At 45.6% G+C, this 23,847-nt stretch overlaps 1 protein-coding gene across 1 annotated transcript in view; it reads right to left on the minus strand.

Moving 5' to 3' along the window:
* cp (ceruloplasmin) overlaps positions 1-23,847 on the minus strand; it is a 52,940-nt gene that overhangs the window by 25,754 nt on the left and 3,339 nt on the right. The window contains exons 2-9 of the mRNA XM_080186516.1: positions 21,375-21,619; positions 19,267-19,479; positions 14,754-14,933; positions 13,370-13,624; positions 12,453-12,621; positions 10,328-10,467; positions 8,165-8,305; positions 2,220-2,440 (exon numbers count right to left, since the gene is read on the minus strand). Of these exons, the coding sequence (XP_080042642.1) occupies positions 2,220-2,440; positions 8,165-8,305; positions 10,328-10,467; positions 12,453-12,621; positions 13,370-13,624; positions 14,754-14,933; positions 19,267-19,479; positions 21,375-21,619 (1,564 nt within the window). The remainder of the gene's footprint in view (positions 1-2,219; positions 2,441-8,164; positions 8,306-10,327; positions 10,468-12,452; positions 12,622-13,369; positions 13,625-14,753; positions 14,934-19,266; positions 19,480-21,374; positions 21,620-23,847) is intronic.

A 23,847-nucleotide genomic window follows, 5' to 3' on the forward strand; every position in this document is an offset into this window, starting at 1 on the left:
GTCAGGGGGAGGATGTAGGTCTGAGGTCTACCTCAGCCATGATATGGATTTAACCCCATGCTGTTGAAGTTATTTTGAGCCATGTGTTAGCCATCTAGCCAACTGAGTGATCAAGTCCCCAACACCAAGCTCATATAGTCAGAAAAACTTGGGGTCTCACACAGTAGACATTGCACTAAATTGGTGAATTCAAGTTTCTAAATGGTGAGATACAGCTTTTCTCCTTTTCCCCCTTGTATACTTGCAGAGTGGCACAGTGGTTAGTATTGATGCCTCACAGGGCCCGGGTTCAATTCCTGGCTTGGGTCACTGTCTGCGTGGAGTCTGCATGTTCTCCCTGTGTCTGCGTGGGTTTCCTCCGGGTGCTCCGGCTTCCTTCCACAGTTTGAAAGACATGCTTGTTAGGTGCATTGGCCATGCTAAATTCTCCCTCAGTGTACCCTAACAGGCACTGGAGTGTGGCAACTAGGGGTTTTTCACAGTAAATCCATTGCAATATTAATGTAAGCCTTCTTGTGACACTAATAAGTAAACATAAACATAAAAAAAACTTATTTTCATTTGTATTATTGTGACAAGATATCAAGTGAAGAACTATCACCTTGACACATAAGGTGATATGGGTGGAAGGAACATGGAATGGGATAATCCTTACTTTTTAAAGATCTGTACACAGAATATACAGAAAGAAAGACTTGAATTTAGATTGTGACTTTCACTATCTTGGGACATCTCAAATTTCTTGACAACCAATAAAGTCTTTCTGAAGGCACTGTTGCACCAGCTTGCATACCACAATGGCCCATAAATAGTCAAAGAACAAAGAAAATTACAGCATAGGAATAGGCTCTTCGGCCTCCAAGCCTACACCGACCATACTGCCCAACTGAACTAAAATCCCCTACCCTTCTGGGGACCGTATCTTCTATTCCCATCCTATTTTCCCATGTATTTGTCAAGACGCCCCTTAAAAGTCACTATTGTATCTGCTTCCACGACCTTCCCCAGCAGGGGGTTCCAGGCGCCCACTACTCTCTGTGTAAAAAATCTGCCTCATACATCTCCTTTAAACCTTTCCCCTCGCACCTTAAACCTGTGCCCCCTAATAATTGACTCTTCCACCCTGGGAAAAAGCTTCTGACTATCCACTCTGTCCATGCCTCTTATAATCTTGTAGACTTCTATCAGGTCGCCCCTCAACCTCTGCCATTCCAGTGAGAACAAACCAAGTTTCTCCAACCCCTCCTCATAGCTAATGCCCTCCGTACCAGGCAACATCCTGGTAAATCTTTTCTGTACCCTCTCCAAAGCCTCCAGTTGTTTCTGGTAGTGTGGCTACCAGAATTGAACACTATATTCCAAGTGCGGCCTGACTAAGGTTCTATAAAGCATCAGCATGACTTGCCAATTTTTAAACTCAATGCCCCGGCCGATGAAGGAAAGCATGCCGTATGCCTTCTTGACTACCTTCCCCACCTGCATTGCCACATTCAGTGACCTGTGTCCCTGTACACCTGTCATGTGATAATGGTCCAGTCATGACCCAATCATGTGATAATGATCAGAGGTGGGGTGGGGGGGTTGGGTTTGATAATATTTGCTGAGGGATAGCTATTGGTTACCACACAAGGGTGACACACAAGGGAAAGCTCCATGGATCTTACTCACATCTACATGAAAAATGGGTGCTTGGTTTAATAGTATGGGATGAGCTTTCTCGGTCACCTGTGGGTATAAGAAACAGATATCTGGATCTGTACATTATGTATCCACCACAGGCCCAACCATGCCTCCCCGACGTTATTTTATGGGCTCTGGGGAGGCAGTAGGACGCCTGTTTATGTCCCAACCGAGGCCTCTGCAGAAGGAATCGATTCTCATTTAAGAGCCTCAACTCGCCACTGTTCTGATTTAAACCAATATATCATCCATTAGGATTAACCTCTGGTTGGAGACTGGGGCAGGATTGTCTCACCCTCACTACCAGTGATATATTTCCAAGCCAGGATGGTGAGTGGCTTGAAAGGGAACCTCCAGGTGGCGGTGTTCCCATTTGTCTGCTGCCCTTGTCATCCCAGCAGCTGAGTTTACCATCTACCACTGCAGGAACTAACCAAGGCTTCTCCATGACTGCTACCATCTGGGATGACAAGGGCAGCAGACAAATGGGAACCCAAGTGTAAGAGTTAATGGAGGATCAGTATGTGAAGTTAATGTACCTGTTTCCCCGAAGAGTCTAGGGTATTCTTTTTGCACACGATGAGAGGCCCAACCAGACCAGAGCTGCTGTCTTTAATGGAATCCACTGCAGAAGCATAGAGCCAAGTCAGGCAGTCGGGTTCATCCCTTCCAGGGCCATAGCTCTCTGGAACGTTCCATTCATAAATAAACGTACGACCAGGATACACGTGAGGGGATCGAGCTGGCTGGCTCACAAATTCTGTTGGATACATTTTAATTTCAAAACCTTTAACATCTTTAATTTTTTTATCAGCGGGTATTTAAAATGTGTTCGGTAACAAGATCATGCTATCAAAACCATAAGGCCATAAAGTATAGCAGCAGAATTAGTCCATTCGGCCCATCGCATCTGCTCTGCCATTCAGTCATGGCTGATAAGATTCCCGACCCCATTCTCCCGCCTTTTCCCTGTAGCCTTTGATCTCCTTACCAATCAAGAACATATCCACCTCTGTGTTAAATGCACTCAATGGCCTGGCCCCCACAGCCTTCTGTGCCAATGAATTCCATAGGTTCATCGTCCTTTGGCTGAAGAAATTCCTCCTCATCTCAGTTCTGAAGGGTTGTTGGTTTATTCTGAGGCTGTGCCCTCGTACCCTCGTCTCTCCTACTAATGGAAATACCTTCCTCACGTCAACTCTATCTTGGCCTTTCATCATTTATGCGATGCCTTGGGTGTAGAAACAATTCTGATCAAGGGAAAAATGGTTACCGTGCCAATGAAATGGGAAGAGCCAAGATTTGTTGAAAAGTATCAAAGGTGGAAAGTGGAGGAGTTTCAGGACAGGGGGCCTAGACTGCTGAAAGAACGGGAACCGAACCGAAGGGAGATACACAGGCATCTGCAACTAGAGGGACAGAGAGTTCACGGCTGGCAGAGACTACAGGGAGAGTGAAGGGAAAGCCAAATAAAGATTTAATGTATGAGAATTTTAAGTTGGGGGAGTTGGGGGACCAGGAGCCAATCCAGGTCAGCAAGGAGAGAGGTGAGAGGTAAGTTGGATAAGACATTGGAAGCAGAATGGTGTATTAGTGGGTCTACGGAGCGTGGAAAGTGAGACTAGTCAAGAGTGCATTGGAATAGTCAAGTGTGGCGGTGACAGGTATGTGGATGAGGGTTTCAGCAGCTGATGCATTGAGACAGTGGCAGACAAGGGTGTACTACTGTAGTTATGCAGAGTAAATGGAGTCCTATGTTCAGCTGAGGTTAAATAAGAGTCTGAGTTTGGGAACAGTCTTAATCAGCCTGAGACAAATGGCCAAAGATGGAATTGAAATGGATGTTAAGGGTACAAAAAGTTGCTGACAGAAGACCTTAGTCTTCCCAAATTTAACTGTCTCTTTGAATACTCTCACCAAAGGTTACACTGTAGATGAGTGAGATAGGGAAGCAAGTCCAAATCCTGGGGTTCTCGGAGTAACATTGCAAAATTAGGAAGAGGACCCATTGCGAGAGATGCTCCTGTCATGCTCTGAAATGTAAGAGTGGACCCCACTAAGCACATTCCCACGGAGCTGGACAATGGATGGAAGACTTTGCAGGTGGATAAGAACATAAGAACATAAGAAATAGGAGCAGGAGTAGGCCATCTAGCCCTTCGAGCCTGCCCCGCCATTCAATAAGATCATGGCTGATCTGTCGTGGCTCAGTTCCACTTTCCCGCCCTCTCCCCATAACCCTTAATCCCCTCTCTTATCAAGAACCCATCAACCCGCTTCTTAAAAATATTTAGCGAGGCAGCCTCCACCACTTCAACGGGCAGAGAATTCCAGAGATTCACCACCCTTTGAGTGAAGAAGTTCCTCCTCAACTCCGTTCTAAACCGCCTCCCCTTTATCTTGAGGCTGTGCCCCCTAGTCCTACTGTCCTTTCTGAGCGGGAAGAGTCTCTCCACCTCTATCCTATCCATCCCATTCATCATCTTATACGTCTCAATGAGATCCCCCCTCATTCTTCTAAATTCTAACGAGTACAAGCCTACTTTATTCAGCCTCTCCTCATAGCTCAACCCCCTCAACTCCGGTATCAGCCTAGTAAACCTCCTCTGCACTCCCTCCAAGGCCAAAATATCCTTGCGCAGGTGCGGCGCCCAAAACTGCACACAGTACTCCAGCTGCGGCCTCACCAATGCCCTATACAGCTGCAGCAAGACCTCCCTACTTTTATATTCAATCCCCCTCGCTATGAAGGCCAGCATCCCATTCGCCTTCCTGACCACCTGCTGCACCTGCAAGCTGGGCTTTCGCGACTCATGCACAAGGATCCCCGAGGTCCCTCTGCACCGTCGTCTGCTGCAGTTTTTCGCCATGTAAGTAATAGTCCTTCCTACCATTCTTCCTACCAAAGTGGATCACCTCACACTTGCCAACATTAAATTCCATTTGCCATTTCCTGGCCCATTCGCCCAGCCTATCTAGATCCTTCTGCAGACTCTCCACACCCTCCGCACAATTTGCCTTTCCCCCAATCTTGGTGTCATCAGCAAATTTCGACACCCTACACTCAGTTCCCTCCTCCAGATCATCTATATAAATGGTAAATAGCTGAGGCCCCAGCACTGACCCCTGGGGCACTCCACTAGTCACCAACCGCCAATCCGAATAGCACCCATTGACCCCCACTCTCTGCCTCCTATTTGACAACCAATCCTCTATCCACGCTAACACCCTACCCCCAACTCCATGTCCCCTGACCTTCTGCAATAACCTCTTGTGAGGTACCTTGTCAAACGCCTTCTGAAAATCAAGAAAGACCACATCCACCGGCTCTCCTCTCTCCACTGCCCTAGACACATCCTCATAGAACTCCAGTAAATTTGTCAGACACGACTTCCCTTTAATGAAACCGTGTTGCGTCTGCCCTATCAAGCAATTCCCTTCAAGATGCCTCGCAATTTCCTCCTTAATGACGGATTCTAACATTTTACCTACCACAGACGTTAAACTAACCGGCCTATAATTCCCCGCCTTTTGCCTGGCACCCTTCTTAAACAACGGCGTAACATTAGCCGTTTTCCAATCTTCCGGCACTTCCCCGGAATCCAGCGACGTCTGGAAAATAACCACCAAGGCATCCACTATAACCTCCGCCATTTCTTTCAGAACCCTCGGATGCATTCCATCCGGTCCTGGGGACTTGTCCACAATCAGCCCCTCCAGTCTGTCGAGCACCACCTCTCTAGTAACAGTAATGTCATTAAGACCCTCCAGTCCTACCACCTTTCCATCGCTAACACCCGGCAAATTATTCACGTCCTCCTCCGTGAAGACAGAAACAAAAAAGTTATTCAAGACCTTAGCCATATCCCCATCCCCTACCACTAGGTCCCCTTTCTCATCCTCTAAAGGACCAACGTTCACCCTAGCCATCCTCTTCCTTTTTATATAATTATAAAAACTCTTGCTATCCTTTTTTATATTAAGTGCTAGCCCAGCTTCATAGCTTCTCCTACCCTCCTTTATCAACTTCTTTGTCAATCTTTGTTGACATTTAAACCTTTCCCAATCCTCTTCTCGCCCACTGCTCTTAGCGACTCTAAATTCCTCCGCTTTTAATTTAACACTTTCCTTCACCTCCTTCGTTATCCACGGCTTATTACCTCTCCTCCTACGGTCCTTTTTGACCATCGGAATAAATTTCTGCTGAGCACGAAGAAAGATCTCCTTAAAGATCCTCCACTGCTCCTCAGCAGACCCTCCCTCCAACGCGCTCCCCCAGTCCACATTTGCCAATTCTTCTCTCATCCTACCATACTCCCCTCTATTCAAACAAAGGACGCGTGTCCGGGAACCCACTTTCTCCTCCTCCATCTGCAACAGAAACTCCACCATACAATGATCACTCTCTCCAAGAGGATCCTTCACCGCAAGGTCCCTAATTCTACCCGCCTCATTACATAGCACCAGATCCAAGATAGCTTGCTCCCTCGTCGGCTCCAACACACACTGTTCAAGGAAATTATCCCGGCAGCATTCCAAGAACTCCTCCTCGAGCCCACCTCGTCCAACATGGGTCGACCAATCAATATGCAGATTGAAATCCCCCAAAACTACAGCCGTCCCATTCCTGCACGCCGCACTTATTTGCGCGTTAACAGCCCGCCCCACCTCCAGATCATTATTCGGGGGCCTATAGACGACACCCACCAGCATCTTCCTCCCTTTGCTGTTCCTAATCTCCACCCACAACGATTCCACGTTCTGCTCTTTGGCTCCGATATCATCCCTTGCTACCACCATGATACTATCCTTAATCAGCAGAGCTACGCCACCCCCTCTTTCCTCCTGCCTATCCTTCCTAAACACTTGATAGCCCTGTACATTCATCTCCCAGTCCCTGTCACCTTGCAGCCACGTCTCTGTAATGGCCACCAGATCGTATCCATTTGTGTCGATCTGCGCCACCAGCTCATCCACTTTATTCCGAATGCTTCGTGCATTCAGATAAAGCGCTTTCAACCCAGCCTTCACCTGGACCCTATTTGCCGTAACGCGTGGTAGTTCATGTTAAATGCTGCAGAAAGGTCAAAAAGGACAAAGAGTAGTAATATAACATGCTTCAGAATCCTGTACTTTAGACTGTAGTAAGTCCTCACTTAAAGTTGTTGTAACTTTAAGTGAAACAACTTTCAGCGAATCTTACTTTCCCATTGGAATCAATGTTAAAACTGGAGTTAGGTCCCTTCAGAGATTTCTGACCTGGTAGAACCAATATATGGATTGAAATACTGTATCATACATGTGCAGTACTGTGCATTCTGAGCTAAAATAAATTGTAAGCTAAAATAACTGACTAAATATTAAAAAAACTCCATAGTTGGGTACTTTATGGCAGAACAAAATGTTACAAGTTGAAATGCTGTACTTTTCTAAAAGCCTACATTCATAAATGAAGTAACCCTTAAAATAAAATACATTAAAAATGTAACAGAAATACAATATACTGCGTGTGTAAATAAATATAAAATAAATTTACAATCACCTTGTTTTGGGTTAACTGGGCTCCATCTAGTGACAGAAATTGGTCAGTGCAGATAGCGGCTGACATCCCAGGATTACAGCGCAAGCTCAGAGTGGGAATGGGAGAGGGGCAGCTGGAGGAGACCAGGTAGCAGTGACGGATACCGGGGACTTTAAAGGAGGGTGTGAATGGGAGCAGGGGGAAAAGGGGACTTCAGGACTGAGAGCGAGATTGGGAATGGGGGTTGGAGCAGGAGTAATGCCAGGATCGAGGTCAGGAGCAAAGTCGGGAATGTTGGGAAGAGGAGACTCAGAGCACGAGGCGGGTGTAGGAAACAGGGGCAGGAGCGGGGAGGAAAAGGAACAGCAGACGCCACGCTCAGTGGTGGCAACAGACACCATTGCCGGAATTTTACTACCTCACCCGGCCGAGGCCAACAGAGATCCCATTCTGTGAAACCCTGGAATCGGGGCAGGTGTGCCGATAAAATTCCAGCCGTGGGCGGGATTTACTGGCCATGCACACCCCAAAGACCGGAAAATCCCACACCAGATCAACAGACCTTTGCGTGGTCCATGGCTACCATTCCCGCAGTGGGCAAGCCAGGAGAATTCCATCCCCATGGACTTTAATGGTAAGAATGGTGTCAGGGGTCAGAAAGAAGGACTACAGCATCCATGGTACTGGTGAGTATTCTTGGACACCTCTGGGACTGGTTTGACCTGAACTTGTTCAGAAATGACAAAGCCCCATGAAAATAATTATTTCTGTTTGGGACAAATCCCGATTTCAGTGTTTATTTCCCCAGTTCTAACTTATCTACCTTTTATTTTATTTTCTATTTGCTTATGTTTAAACACCACACATGCCCACTTCCCCGTGACAAGATTATACACTGTAATGTCCCTATTATCGAAACGCGTCAAATCATATCGACAGGTAATTGTTTTCAGGCTGGATTACCTGTCGTGTTAGTTTGATAATTAGCCCCCTCGCTCTCTTTCCCATAGGAGACTCCGTGAGGTTGCATGCTGTATATTTGGCTCGCATTGTTCCAGAATGTCACCTTGATCTTATCTCCAACTTCTGCTTTAATGATGGGTCCTACAGACAGAAACAAGATCACAGTCAGCATTTTCTTCATGCAGGCAACACGATAAAACAGGTGAGTGCAAGCACCTCACTAGCTTAAGACAGCAGCTAACAGAGAATGTGAGGAGTCATAGAGATAGAGGGGTGGCACAGTGGCACAGTGGTTAGCACTGCTGCCTCACAATGCCAGAGACTTGGGTTCAATTCTGGTCTCGGGTCACTGTCTGTGCAGACGTTCTTCTTGCGTCTGCGTGTGTTTCCTTCAGGTGCTCCGGTTTCCTCCCACAGTCAAAAGATGTGCGAGTTAGGTGGATTGGCCATGATAAATTGCCTCTTTATGTCAGGGGGACTAGTTAGGGTAAATGCAAGGGGTTATGGGGTTGGGGCCTAGGTGGAATTGTGGTCAGTATAGACTGGATGGGCTGAATGGCCTCCTTCTGCACTGTAGGATTCTATGAGATATACAGGTGGGAAACAGGCCCTTCGGCCCATCTCACTCATGCTGACCAGGATTCCTAAACTGAATTAATCCCATTTGCCTGTGTTTGGCCCCGATCCTTCCAAACCTTTCCTTTCAATGTACCTGTCCAAAGTGTCTTTTAAATGTTGTAATTGTATCCACGTCTGCCACCTCTTCTGGCAGCTCACTCCATATATGAACCACCGTCTATGTGCCCCTCAGGTCCCCTTCAGGTTTCTCCCCTCTCACCTTGAACCTTTGACCTCTAGTTTTGGGCTCCCCTGCCCTAGGGAAAAGACCTTGAGGAGGTTTCAGTGAAATTCTGATTTTTCTTCAATCAGGAGGCTGAAACCCCAATCAATGTCAGTGGGCAAATGCTTTGCTTTCAAAGCTGCATCTCCTCTATTTTCAAGAAACGAATTCATAAATAGACTACCATCCAGCTCACTCTCTCATCCAGTGAAACTTCAAAATCAGAATGGGTTTAAGTTCCCATTTATAACTTCCTGTAATGCGCCGTCCTGGATGGTTTAAATGTCAGCCAGAATCTGCTTGACTTTTCTTGAAACTCAGATAAAAACCAAAACATTTAAAACAACAAAGCAGCGCGGTGGCACAGTGGTGAGCACTGCTGCCTCACAGCTCCAGGGACCTGTGCTTGGGTCTCCGTCTACACATTCTCTCCGTGTCTGCATGGGTTTTCTCCGGGTGCTTTGATTTCCTCTCACAGTCCAAAGATGTGCTGGTTAGGTGCATTGGCCCTTAGTATCCTGGGATGTGTAGGTTAGCGGGATTAGCAGGGTAATTATGTGGGGTTACGGGGTTAGGGCCTGGGTGGGATTGTTTTTGGTATGGACTGAATGGCCTCCTTTTGCAATGTAAGGATACTACTATGGTAATTTCCAAAAGAAATTTCCAAGTGGTTTGTGTTAGGGCTAATACTAGATTCCTATGTGTGAGTACTTACTGTACTGTACTGTCTGAACTGAGGGAAGCCATCAGCTTGAAACACGAACTCTGTTTTTCCCACTCCACAGAAGCAGTCTGACCTGCTGAACATTTCCAGCATTTTCTCAGTAACTTTGGTTAGCACTGCAGCCTCACAGCTCCAGTGACAGTGGTTCGATCCTGTTTGTGTGGAGCCTGTACGTTCTCCCCGTGTCTGCATGGTCTTCCTTTGTGTGCTCCGGTTTCCTCCCACAGTCCGAAGGACGTGCTGGTCGGATGCATTGGCAATGCTAAATTCTCCCTCAGTATTTCCGATCAGGCACTAGAGTAGGGGATTTTCACAGTAGCTTCATTGCAGTGTTAATCTAAGCCTTCTTGTGAATTTAATAACTAAACATTACCTACTTTGATTTGCGTTGACTTCAGTATTGATAAGAATCAAGGCGAGATGTAAAAAAAGTTGCCACATTGCTTTGGCCTGATTCTATTCTGTCACATAAAGTCAAGAACTATCCCATTTATTCCTCATACAAGAAAAATAAAAGATTGGATGATAAGATACATCACTTTTCAGAATGGAAGTTAAAACTAAAGCCGTTTCTGAAACCTCTATGTTTATTCTTTACCGAGTATTCCAAGATGCTGCTCGTCTGGTGTCCTAGTCTTCTGTTTTTTAAAAGTGTCATCGGTGTACTCTCTGTAAACAGCCTTTTTGTATTTTCCTCCAATCCTTTTCTCTCCTTTTTCAAAAAACACCACAGCATCTCTGCAGGTACAAGAACGTAAGGCAATTAGTTACATTACTTAATAAATGTCGTTCTTCACCCCACGCTCCTTTCTGACAGATCGATTTCCATCCTCTAAATGAAAAACCTGGCAGCATCTAAGGCCATCAGTCCCTCGGAGAAGTGGATTGTGTTTTTGTATTTGTTTATGAGATGTGGGTGTCGTTGGCTGTGCCAGCATTCATTGCCTATCTGTAATAAGCTTTCGGAGGCCCTTCCCCAAATTTCCTTTATTTACAACCTCTAACAGCAGTACACAGGGTGCTCACAGTCAGCAGTCTATCTCCGGGGGTGTCAGAGGAACTGACATTCCCCGTTAAGTACAAGGTAAAGACTCCCTGATTGACCCATCATTTGGATCCTTAATCAGGGAGCTCATACTCCAATAGGCTAACCTCAGTGACCTCAAGTCATTACACGATCACTGAAGGCATTTAAGACTCAACCACATTACTATGGATCTGGAGTCACGTGTAGGCCAGACCAAGTAAGGACAACAGATTTCCTTCCCTGAAGGACATTAGTAAACCACAGGAATTTTTACAACAATCACCGAATCACAGAATGCCTACAGTGCAGAAGGAGACCATTCAGCCCATCAAGCCTTCACTGACAATAATCCCATCCAGGCCCTATCCCTGTAACACCACATATTTACCCAGCTAATCCCCCTACACTAAGGGGCAATTTAACACAGTCACCTGTGTGATTTGAACCTCGGTCCCTGATGCTGTGAGGCAGCAACGCTAACCACACTAATTCATTTGTTGGACATGGGCGCCGCTGGCTGGCCAGCATTTATTGCCCATCCCTAATTGCACTTGAGAAGGTGGTGGTGAGCTGCCTTCTTGAATCAGTGCAGTCCACGTGCTGTGGGCTGACCCACAATGCCATTAAGGGGGGGAGTTCCAGGATTTTGATGCAGCAACTACAAAGGAACAGTGATATATTTCCAAATCAGGATGGTGAGTGGCTTGGAGGGGAACTTGCAGGTGGTGGTGGTCCCATGTATCTGCTGCCATTGTCCTTTTGGATGGAAGCGGTTGTGAGTTTGGAAGGTGCTGTCTAAGGATCTTTGATAAAGTGCTGCAGTGCATCTTGTAGATAGTACACACTGCTGCTACTGAGCGTCAGTGGTGGAGGGGATGGAAGTTTGTGGATCTGGCGCCAATCAAGTGGGGCTCCTTTGTCCTGGATGATGTCAAGTTTCTTGGGTGCTGTTGGAGCTGCACCCATCTGGACAAGTGAGGAATATTCCATCACGCTCCTGACTTCATATTCATTATACTGTATTCATTTTTCTGAGTTCCTGCACATTGTATTCTTGCAGATGTTCTGATGAGTGCAAGGTGAAAAACTTTGACAGAAATGCCTCTTTTTTGGTACTGCATCACCAAGTGTTGTAGTACCAAACCCAGTTTAAAGTGGGGGAAGACCATCGGGCTACACAAGCCAATTTCCATTTCCAGATCTGTTTCCCGAGTAAAGAATTGTAAGCAGATGGCTTTGCACTTTTAATGACCCAGCCTGCCACACTCTGAGACCTGAGGCCCACCTTGGGTCTTTCCCCAGGGAGCACTGGGCTCATCATCTCCATGATGTCCAAATGCCTTTAACCACAATCGTAATGCAGGGCTGGAAATCTGTCTGCAGTTCCTTTCTCTGGTCTTTTTCTCTTGGCCTTACTATGTGTGGAGAAATTTCTTCACCCAGTGAGTGTGTGGAACTCACTACCAGACAAAGTAATTGAAGCCAAAACATTGTCTGATTCCAAGAATAAATTAGGTGTAGCTCTTGGGGTTAAAGGGATCTAGGGATATGGGAAAGCGAGGGATCAGGATATTGAATTTGATGATCAAAATGAATGGCGGAGCAGGCTTGAAGGGCCAAATGGCCTCCTCCTGCTTCTAATTTCTAGGTTTCTATGTTTTTGCATGTGCACACACAATGGCTCAGTGAGACATACCCATATCGATAGGTTAAAGGCTTTGCTGTGAATTGGTCCAAACCAGACGGCCCGTAGTCCCAGATGATTTCCTCTGCAGCAATGTAATAGCGTCTTTCACGTCCTTTACTGGTGACCTTTTTGGTTTTCTTCTCGCAGTCTACAACTTTAAACAAGGCTTGCATTCCAGCTGTGACCATAAAAATAACCATGGTTTATTATCAGGTACCGCATCGGAATGGTGAGTCTTTAGCTTAACAGGTGCACTCCACGTCTGGACGAGGAGGTGAAGGTTTGAACCCTGTGCTAAACAGCCTCAGCAAGGCTGGACTAAAAATATAGCCTCAGCACGCTGGAATGTTGGGTGTGCACATTCGGATGGAGTCAGCATTGGGCTCTGTGGCCTTGCGAGAAAAGTGTTGGACTCAGGCCTCACTCCAGAAGCCCTTGAGAGAGCGGGAGACTGGAAATGCTGACTCAGCATGCTTCAATCCGATAGGTGTGAGTTCCCCAACCCCCACTGCAAAGATGAAGTAGGGCTCTTTCACATAACACCAGCCACCCACATCAGAGAAGATGAAAATGACGGGGACAGCAACAGCTCAGCGACTTTCCCCCAGCAAGCGGCTCACAAGAAAATTGGAGCAAGAGTGGACCAGACAGCATGTCGAGCTGGCAAAACGTGAAAGCTTTGGCACAGAGCTCATTAAACCTTTTGTGGGAAGCTTTCCCTGAGATCACCAGTTAGCGCTGAGTCTTCACTCGTGCTCATCTGGGCCACGTGTTCGACAACATTTAATTTTAACTCGGAAGCGTCAAACAGGAAAAGGCAGGACAAAATGGTGACCCAGAGCTGAGATTCTCCAGGTGAATAAACACAGAAAAAAATGCGCCCGTAAAAATGGAGCTGTTGCGAAGGAGAGGAAAAGCTTTCAAACCTTCAATGTGGTCATTGATTTGACAGCTGAGCAGCCATGTTCCTGGGTTGTTGGGCACCATCACAGCTGTGACAAACGTGGCAGAAAACAGGCTGACTGTATCAACGTGGTGATGCCTTTCGATCAGAATCTGCCCATGGAAATAGACAGAGTGGATATCCACCTCATTTCCCATCCCAAACAGATACCAGACCACCTTGTCACCGGTGAACATGGAAATGTCGGGCAGGTTTCCGTAGACATATCCATTAATGGCTGAAAAATACAAACAGTTGTGAAGCTTTTACAAAATATTGATTTTAACGTCAGTCCATTTTTAGCATTAAGCAAGTTTGATTCTCTCTCAAACTTCTGCCACCACCAAATGCCCAACTCCCCCACCCCCACCTCCCCAATACTGCCCACCCCCCCACTCCCCACCAACCCAACATTGCACCCCCCAATACCTCTCAACCCCCAACACACAACTCTCCCCCAACTCCCCAACCCCCAACAATCCCCACCCACCCCAACACCACCCACCTCATCAACTCCCCCACCCCCAACTCCGCAACGCCACCCACTCCCAACTCCCCAACTCTCCGCTAATTCCTCACCACCCCTCCCCAACTCCCCAACTCTCCCCCAATTCCCACCCCCCAAAATCCCCACTCCTCAACTCCCCACCCCCCCCAACATCCCCACCTCCCCAAAATCCCCACCCCCCCACCACCTCCCACCACCCCAACTCCCCAAACCTCCATGCTGCCAACACCCCCCAACATCCCCACCCCACCAGCAACCCCCTCACCCTTCCAACTCCACAACTCTCCCCCAGCTCCCCCGCCCCCAACACCTCCCATCCCCCAACTCTCCCCCAACACCCCCACCCCCCAACATCCCCATTCCCCCCAACATCCCTCACCCCCCCCAACTCTCCAACTCTCCCCCAACTCCACAACCTTCACCCCCCCAACTCCCTCACTCCGCAACCCCTCCACCTCCTTTTGTCAAAAGGTTGTCTGGATTCAAAACATCAGCTCTTTTCTCTCCATACAGATGCTGCCAGGCCTGCTGAGATTTTACATAAGAACATAAGAAATAGGAGCAGGAGTAGGCCATCTAGCCCTTTGAGCCTGCCCAGCCATTCAATAAGATCATGGCTGATCTGAAGTGGCTCAGTTCCACTTTCCCTCTTTCTCCCCATAACCCTTAATTCCGCTGTCTATCAAAAACCTATCTACCTGTGACTTAAATATATTTTCCAGCATTTTCTCTTTGGGTTTCAGATTCCAGCATCCCGCAGTAATTTGCATTTATCCAGGATCATACAGGAATTTGTACAGTAGACAATAAGAGTTGCAGGGTTCTGTGTAAATGAAGCAGATTATAAACGGTATCTTACAGTGCATTTTGTTACTTTCCATAAAATCCTCATCTTCTGGATTCACTTTACTCGGGGTAGTGCAATAAGTTTGAATATTCTCATCCAGGTACCAGCTGAGGTTTTCATCCATCACGGAGAACATTAGGGCAAACTCCTCATTTGTCAGCTTGCCCTGCTTTAACTTGCCAGTTAAAACGCCTACAAATCAAGTGGAAAGAATGAAGTAATTCAGCAATGCTTTTACAAGTCGCCATTGAGCTAACCAGATGTTTGGTGGGTAAAATGTGAAAGGTCAAAGGGTAACGCGCACCATAGAAATATTTAAAGTTTAAAGATGTAAGATCTTGCATCTATTAATCACATTTCACTTTACTGCCAATGAATTAATTTTGAATCCATTGTTATGCCAATGGACAACTTGTGCCCAAGCAAGTCCCATAAACAGAAAATGCTGGAATGATCAAATAATCTTCTTATGGTGATGCCAAATGAGAAAAGACGAACATCCTAATCTTCATTGCGCAATGCCATGGAATCTATTAACTAAGCACAAAGATATGGCCTCACTTTATTGTCTTACCTGAAAGATAACATCCCCTAGCAATGCTACACTCCCTTTGTACTGCACAGAACAGTTAGCCATGAATATGTTATCAAGCTTGCAATGGAAATTCAATACTCAACTTCTGCGTCAGAGCAGAGAACGCTTGAGGATAGACATCAATGTTAGAGTGGGAGTGTTCAATTTGCATAGCTCAAGTACTTTTTATAGTGTTTAATTGGAGCTCTCTCCGTTTATTAGTGGTCAGCACTGCTGCCTCACAGCACCAGGGACCCGGGTTTGATTCCTGGCTTGGGTCACCATCTGTGTAGAGTCTGCACATTCTTCCCGTGTCTGCGTGCGTTTCCTCCAGGTGCTCCAGTTCCCCGCCGCAGTCCAAAGATTTGTGGGGTTAGGTTGATTAGTCATGATGAAATTGCCCCTTAGTGTCAGGGAGATTAGAAGGGTACAAATGTGGGATTATGGGGATAGGGCTTAAGTGGGATTATTGTTAGTGCAGACTCGATGGATCAAGTGGCCTCTTTCTGCACTGTAGATTCCAAAATTCTATGATTCTATTAGACTCAATGGTTGGAATTCTATCAGAACTCTCCGACAACGGAAATTCCTGTTGATCTTGAGCGGGAATTTCCAGTCTGGAAATCATGCCCAATGGATCTAATAGTCTCCTTCTGTGCTGTAACAAGCCTAGCATTTGGACATTTAATTAGATTAGAGGCATAAAACACGTTATAGCCATTTACCCTTTTCATTGATAGTTTCCGACCATTTCCTCCCTTTTCTAACGCTGTTCCAATACTTTACATAGCTGCTGCCATGTCAGAAAGTGCATTATAAAAGAGCATTGCAACATCAAGAAAAGAACAATAAAAGGCAAACACAGTAGACAGGGTGATCAAAGTGAGAGAAAAATAGGGGCCACAGCACAAAGGAAGGTTAGAATGATTAAAGATCGCAAAAGGGCAAACCTGAAAAAGGCTTTGTATCTTAATGCACAAAGCATTCGGAATAACGTAGATGAATGGACAGCGCAAATCAAGTTAGTATGATCTCATAGCCATTACAGAGACATGGAGATCCAAGCTGGAAATTTAATATTAAAGCAGATTTGACCTTTTGGAAAGACAGGAAGGAAGGAAGGAAGAGATGGTGGGGTAGCACTGTTAATAAGAAATGAAATGAGGTCAATCGAGAGAGACGATCTAGCCTCAGAATGATGTAGAGTCTATTTGGGTGGAGGTAAAAAGCAGAAGGAAAAAGAACAAATTGGTAGGAGTAATGTATAGACCCCCAAAACAGTAGCCAGAATGTAGGAAAGGGCATAAATCAACAAATAATAGAAGATTATAAAAAAGAGAGCAATAATTATGGGTGACTTTAACCTTCATGTTGATGAGGTTAATCAAGCTGGAAAAGTAGCTATGACAATGAATTCATAGAGCGTATTAGGGATATTTTCCTAGAACAACATGTCATGGAACCAGGGAACACTCTTGGATGTGGTAATGGGTAATGAGGCAAGTTTAATAAATGAGCTCAGAGTAAAAGATCTCCTAGTACGGAGTATACACACTGAATGCCAGTAACCTGGATAGGGTGGCATGCTGGCTCAGTGGTTAGCACTGCTGCCTCACATCGCCAGGGACCTGGGTTCAATTCCAGCCTCAGGTCACTGTCTGTGGAGTTTGCACTTTCTCCTATATCTGCATGGTTTTCTTCCAAGTACACCAGTTTCCTCCCACAGTTCAATGAGGTGCGGGTTAGGTTGATTGGCCATGCTAAATTGACCCCAGTGTCAGGGGGATGAGCAGGGTAAATATGTGGGGGCTTTTGGGTGTGGAGGCTGGGTGGGATTGTGGTTGGTGCAGAATCGATGGGCCGAATGGACCATATCTGCATTGTAACGATGCTATGGATTCTATCCTCCATGTTATATAATTCTGCAGGGCTCCCAGATTGGACAGCATTAACTGACTCAATCAGGAAGCTCACATTCTAACAGATCTACCTCACAGACCTTGTTAAAGTCATTCCATTCCCAATGCATCAAATTGGAAGAGCTGCCTGCCAAACTTCAGGAAGCGTAGGACTTCCCCCCGTTTGAGGGGATGAGGGCTTTTTCAGCGCTCCTGAATCCCTTGCAAGCTGTTAAAGAAGGCTTCAAAGTCCTTGCTGTATCAGTGAATTTGGGAATTTCTATGGTAGACCTTAAGGTATCAGTCAACATTGCCCAGACTAGAAAGAAAGATTGATTTTAAGTCATTAACTCTGTTTCTCTCTCCACAGATGCTGCCAGACCTGCTGAGCTTTTCCAGCACATTTTGTTTTAATTTCAGTTTTCCGGCATCCGCAGTATTTTGCTTTTATTTCCGCAGATGGTCGTTGCTTAGTCCTGGATCCTGATCATCCATTTTATTTTGGAGCTAATGTTATTTAAGGTGTTACCTAGAAATGTATGGCAAAGGAACAGATCCTTTGACCTGACTGACCCAATGCCAGAGTTTATGCTTCACTTGAGCCAAGATGTGTCCCGTTTGATGATACAAAAGGTAGCTCTGTTTGGTTTCTGACGTATCTCATCTGTATCAGGAGATAGCGGAGAACTGCCAGCTTTTACACACTTGGCTTCCTCACAATCTTTATCCCTGTTTGTTTATTACGATGTCGCACTATGAGCGTGGTGGGATGGCGTGGTGGAGCAATGGTTGGCACTGAATTGATTTGATTTGATTTATTATTGTCACATGTATTAGCATACAGTGAGAAGTATTGTTTCTTGCACGCTATACAGACAAAGCATACTGTTCATAGAGAATGAAAGGAGAAAGTGCAAAATGTAGCGTTAGCTTGGGTGTAAAGAAACATCAATTTAAGAATGGTTTTCTTCCGGATGCTCTGGTTTCATCCCACAGCCCAAGGATGTGCAGGTTAGGTTGATTGGCCATGCTAAATCGACCTTAGTGTCAGGGGGAGGAGCATGGTAAATATGGGAGGGTTATGGGAGTGGGAGCGGGGTGAGATTGTGGTTGGTGTATTCAAAAGTCTGACAACAGCAGGGAAGAAGTTGTTCTTGAGTCAGTTGGTACTTGATCTCAGACTTTTGTATCTTTTTCCCAGTGGAAGAAGGTGGAAGAGAGAACGTCCGGGGTGTGTGGGGTCCTTAATTATGCCGGCTGCTTCACTGAGGCAGCGGGAAGTGTGGACAGAGTCAGTGGATGGGAGGCTGGTTTGCGTGATGGATTGGGCTACACTCATGACCCTTTGCAGTTTCTTACGGTCTTGGGCAGAGAAGGAATCATATCAAGCTGTGATACAACCAGAAAGAATGCTTTCTATGGTACATCTGTAAAAGTTGGTGAGAGTTGTAGCTGACATGCTAAATTTTCTTAGTCTTCTGAGAAAGTAAAGGCATTGGTGGGCTTTCTTAACTATAGTGTTGGCTTGGGGAGACCAGGACAGATTGTTGGCGAGCTGCCTCACAGCACTAGGGACCTGGGTTCAATTCCGGCCTCGGGTCACTGTCTGCATGGAGTTTGCACATTCTCGCCATGTCTACATGGGTCTCCTTCAGTTTCCTCCCACACTCCAAAAATCTGCCGGGTAAATTGATTGGCCGTGTTGATTTGCCGCTTAATGTCCCAAGATGTGTAGGATAGCGGGATTAGTAGGGTAAATACCTGCAGTTACAGGGATAGGGTCTGGGAATGTTGCTGTATGAGGGTGCGAAGGTGCAAACTCAATGGGCTGAGTGGCCTGTTTCTGCATTGAAAGGGATTCTATGATTCTGTGCACCAATGCAACATGTATGCCGGGATTTTACCACCTCACCTGCCCCGATTCCAGAATTGGGGTGGGCGAGGCTCGCAGAACGGGATTGTCCGTTGGTCTTGGGTGGGATTTTCTGAGCCTCGCCCGAGCGGGGTGGTAAAATTCTGGCCATAGTCTTGGAGCAGTTCAGTCAATCATTACCTTTCTTGCAAATGATCAATGGACCAATAAGGCCAGCTGAAACATCTCTGGGTGCGTCGATATGCGAGTGATAAATCCTTGTCAAACAGTCGATATCGCTGTCAGCTGGGCCTTGGTCTTCTGTTAGGTCCCACTGGTAAGTGTAATTTGTTCCTGGATTTACACTGTCATCCTGTTTCTCCCAGACTGTGGTGTTATCTGGGTAAAGCGCCCCTGGAAAAGTAAAGGTCAGGAATGATTGCCTGTTATGTCACAAAAATATCCCTTTTATACCTACAAGAATGTGCCAATATAAAATACATACTTATTTGCATTGAGAAACTTAAAGGCAATAATACAGGATAGTGCAAAGATTGACAACTGGGGGTAAAAGAGGGAACAAAATCAACAAGTTGTAAGATGGTGTTTTTTTATTGCTAGCAATGGTAAATTCAACTCCATTTCCTATTTTCACTTACCTTTTGAGTGAATTTGTGAGGGATGTAGGGAATCTGGATGAACTGGGGGAACAACATATAGCGAGAGGCAGCACTGTGAGTGGGGACTGTGGTATTTGGAAGCACTGGGGAAGTGTTCAGGTGAGTTTGTTTAGTACAACAATGGGGTTCGATGGAGGAGAGGTCCCAGGGCGTGGGAACTATTAGGATGTAGGGATCACAGCAGCTAATCTTGCACAGCAAGCTCTCACAAACTCCAATGAGATAAATGACCAGTTAAGTCCAGTCCAAAGATGTGCGGTTCAGGTGAACTGGCCGTGCTACATTGCCCCTTAGTTTCAGGGGATTAGCAGGAGTTAAGGGGATAGGGCCTGGGTGGGATTGGGTTGGGTGCAGACTGGATGGGCTGAACGGCCTCCTTCTGCACTGCAGGAATTCTATGATTCGATAGGCTGTTTTCGTGATGTTGGTTAAGGAGATATGTTGACCAGGAGATCCCTGCAGCTCTTCAAAATAGTGCTATGGGATCTCTCACGTCCATTTCGGAATGCCGGGGCTTGGTTTCTCATCCTCTTCTGGAATAGGGGCACTGCCCACACAAGTGCAGGAGTGTGATTTTTCTTGGAAGTGAGCCAGTGTTGAGAATAAGGTGGTCTACTCCATTTGGGGGAGCGGTGACAGGTGGAAAGTGGAGGAGAGGGCAGGAATATTGGTGTGGATGCTAGGGGAGATCCGATGAAGAATTCAGGGAAAATGATGAAGGAAAGTGCGACATGACCATAGTTAGAGAGAATCTTGTTCTTGGCTTTGGTTCGGGCTATTTGATGCTGTGAGGAAGACATGAAGCTAATAGGAGGGCCTGAAACTGGGCAACATATATGATCTAAAATGGATCTTGTAGCCTTGCAGACAAAGAAATGATGTTAGATACGTGTCAGTTGCGTTTATGGTGTATTGCACCAATGATGGTGGCAGATTGTGGGTTAATGCTCACTATTCTTTACACAGTAGTCACAATTATGGTTATTCTTTCAAAATAATAGCGAGGAAAAGCAAAGAAATCCCCTGTGCAGTGGATAAATCTTATGTAACTTTTTGTGGCTGGTTATTCTCTCGCACTGTTTGTCTCAATAGGTAAATAAGAACATAAGAACTAGGAGCAGAATTCAACCTCCGACAGATCAGATACTGAGGTTTGAAGTGGGACATAAGATAATAAGAACTGGGAGCACAAGCAGGCCATTTGGCCCCTCGAGCCTGCTCTGCGATGACTGATCTTTTCGTGGACTCAGCTCCACTTAACTGCCCGCCCACCATAACCATTGATTCCTTTACTGTTCAAAAATCTATCTATCTTTGTCTTAAAAACATTCAACAAGGTAGCCTCAACAGGGCTGGGAATTCTACAGATTCACAACCCTTTGTGTGAAGAAGTTCCTTCTCAACTCAATCCTAAATCCACTCTCCCTTATTTTGAGGCCTTGCCCCCGAGTTCTCGTTTCACCCACCAGTAGAAACAACCTCCCTGCTTCTACCTTATCTATTCTCTTCACAACCTCATATGTTTCTATAAGATCTCCCCTCATTCTTCTAAATTCCAATGAATATAGTTCCAGTCTAAACAAGAACAAAGGGGAAAAGTAGTAGACATCAGGCAAGAAAAATAGTTACCTTCATTTTCTTTAGTGTAGGTGAAACCATGTGAATGAAGTGAATAGGGTCGGCTAGCAAAATTCTTCAGGTGAATGATGACGGTATCACCTTGTTCAGCCTTTATAATTGGTCCTAGAAATCCCAACCATTTGGGTTTTGCAATCTCCTTGGTATAATTGCCATCCGTATACTCCAGATACACTGCTTTCTTATATACACTTCCTATTCTAGTTGGGCCCCGTTTCAGGAACACAGATGCATGCCTGTACAATGTAAAAGACAACCAACATTAATGGACACAGGAGAAGAAAGGACTTGCAGCATATAGAATCATAGAACCCTACTGTGCAGAAAGAGGCCCTTCGAGTCTGCACTGAACACAATCCCACCCAGGCCCTACCCCCATATCCCTACATATTATACCCACTAATCCACACATCTCTGGACACTAAGGGGCAATTTCTTAGCATGGCCAATCAACCTAACCCGCACATCTTTGGACTGTGGGAGGAAACCAGAGTACCTGGAGGAAACCCACACAGACACGTGGAGAATGTGCAAGCTCCACACAGACAGTGACCCAAGCCAGGAATCGAACCCAGGACCCTTGAGCTGTGAAGCAGCAGTGCTAACCACTGTACTACCGTGCCGCCCCAATATAGTGTCTCTCGTGGGGTTAAAGCCCGTTCCAAAGCACTCCACAGCAGATAAAAGTTCTTTTGGAATTAATACAGGATCCTACAACCAGCAATGTGCTAAGTTCCTAAATAATCTGTATTTTGATGGATAAAAGCAAATTACTGCAGATGCTAGAATCTAAAACCAAAGAGAAAATGCTGGAAAATCTCAGCATGTCTGGCAGCATCTGTAGAGAGAGAAAAGGGCTGACGTTTCGAGCCTAGATGACCCTTTGTCGAATCTAAAAGGTAAAGTGGGAGATATTTATACTGTAGGTTGAGGGACGGAAAGATGAATCATAGCCACAAAAACAAGGGGAAAGGCTAAGAGGTATTAATGGTAGTTCATGGAAATAATAGAAGATATGAATGGCCAAGCAGCAGAGAAGCTGAAATCAGACAGTAAGATGTGACAGTTGAAGATGTGGGGGAATTGGGGGGAAATGGATGGGAGAGAGGTAAAATTAAGAAAAAGAGGGAAAGGGGAAGCAAAGGGGGAGAAAAGGAAAGGAAAGGGGGGATAAAATAGGAGGAAAGATGGGGGGGAGAAAAATAACAAAAGACAACAAAGTGATAAAAGGTAGACAACAGTTAAAATGGGCAATAAATGGGCAACAAATGCTGGCCAGCCAGAGGCACCTGTGTCCCACAAAGGAATAAAAAAACCTCTTGTATTTTGATGGTATTGGTTGCATAATAACTGTTTGCCACACGACTCCTCTGCTATTTATCGAAAAGGTCATGGGAGCTTTTACATTTTTAATTGGTCTAAATAATTATCTAATTATCATCCAAATAACAGATATTAAATTAATTTTGGTAGCATCACCAAGGTCTGCCAGTTGCGCAAAGCAACACTGGTCACACAACACTGCAGAGGAGTAGTGCACGCAGGTGCATCTCAACATGTTGAAAATATTAAGATGACCCCATTGCTAAGACTATTAATCTAAAAACTTAACTAATGCTTTGGGGACCTGCATTCAAATCCCACCACAGCTGATAGTGGAATTTGAATTCAATACAATAAAAGTCTGGAATTAAGAATCTACTGATGACCATGAAACCATTGACAATTGTCAGAAAAATCCATCTGGTTCACTAATGTTGTTTAGGGAAGGAAATCTGCTGTCTTTACCTGGTCTGGCCTACTTGTGACTCCAGAGCTACAGCAATGTGGTTGACTCACTGAAGTGGCCTAGCAAGTCACTCAGTTCAAGGACAACTCGGGATAGACAATAAATGCTGACCACTCAGCAACACCCATGTCCCTCAAATGAATAACAAAATCTCCTGTGGTACTCTGTACCTCTGTTTGTAGAGCATATGCTTTCTTTTGAACTGCCTTGTTAACTCAGTACATTCAAACATTTTTGTATATGAACCCCCTAGGGCTTTCTGTCCCTGTACCCCTTTTGTGTCCCTGCTGTGGCTGCTGTTTCTCTTCCTGAAGATAGGGGTGCATCTGTTTCCATAGCTAGTCTTTCCTGGAATAGGTCACTAGCCGCTCACCACCACATCAAACATGGCTGAGCAGGAGTCTATCCTGCTCTGACCACCTGCCATTGGCTTGTTAGAAGGATTTTGTAGGTTAACACTTGATATTTTTGACCATGTTGTGAAGGCAGCTTTTTTGACCATCAGGTCCTGGGGTGGGACTCGAACTTGGAGCTCCTGGCTCAGAGGCTATAATACTGCACTACAAGACCTCCATTTTAAAACTGTGCTATTTAATTCACGTTGCCGGTCTTCATTTTTCTGCCAAAATGTATCAGTTCACACTTCTAACCGAATGAAAGAAAAAGCCAATGCGT

The sequence above is a fragment of the Carcharhinus amblyrhynchos genome, chromosome 3, assembly GCF_965287045.1.
Source record: "Carcharhinus amblyrhynchos chromosome 3, sCarAmb.v2.hapA, whole genome shotgun sequence".
Taxonomy (NCBI): domain Eukaryota; kingdom Metazoa; phylum Chordata; class Chondrichthyes; order Carcharhiniformes; family Carcharhinidae; genus Carcharhinus; species Carcharhinus amblyrhynchos.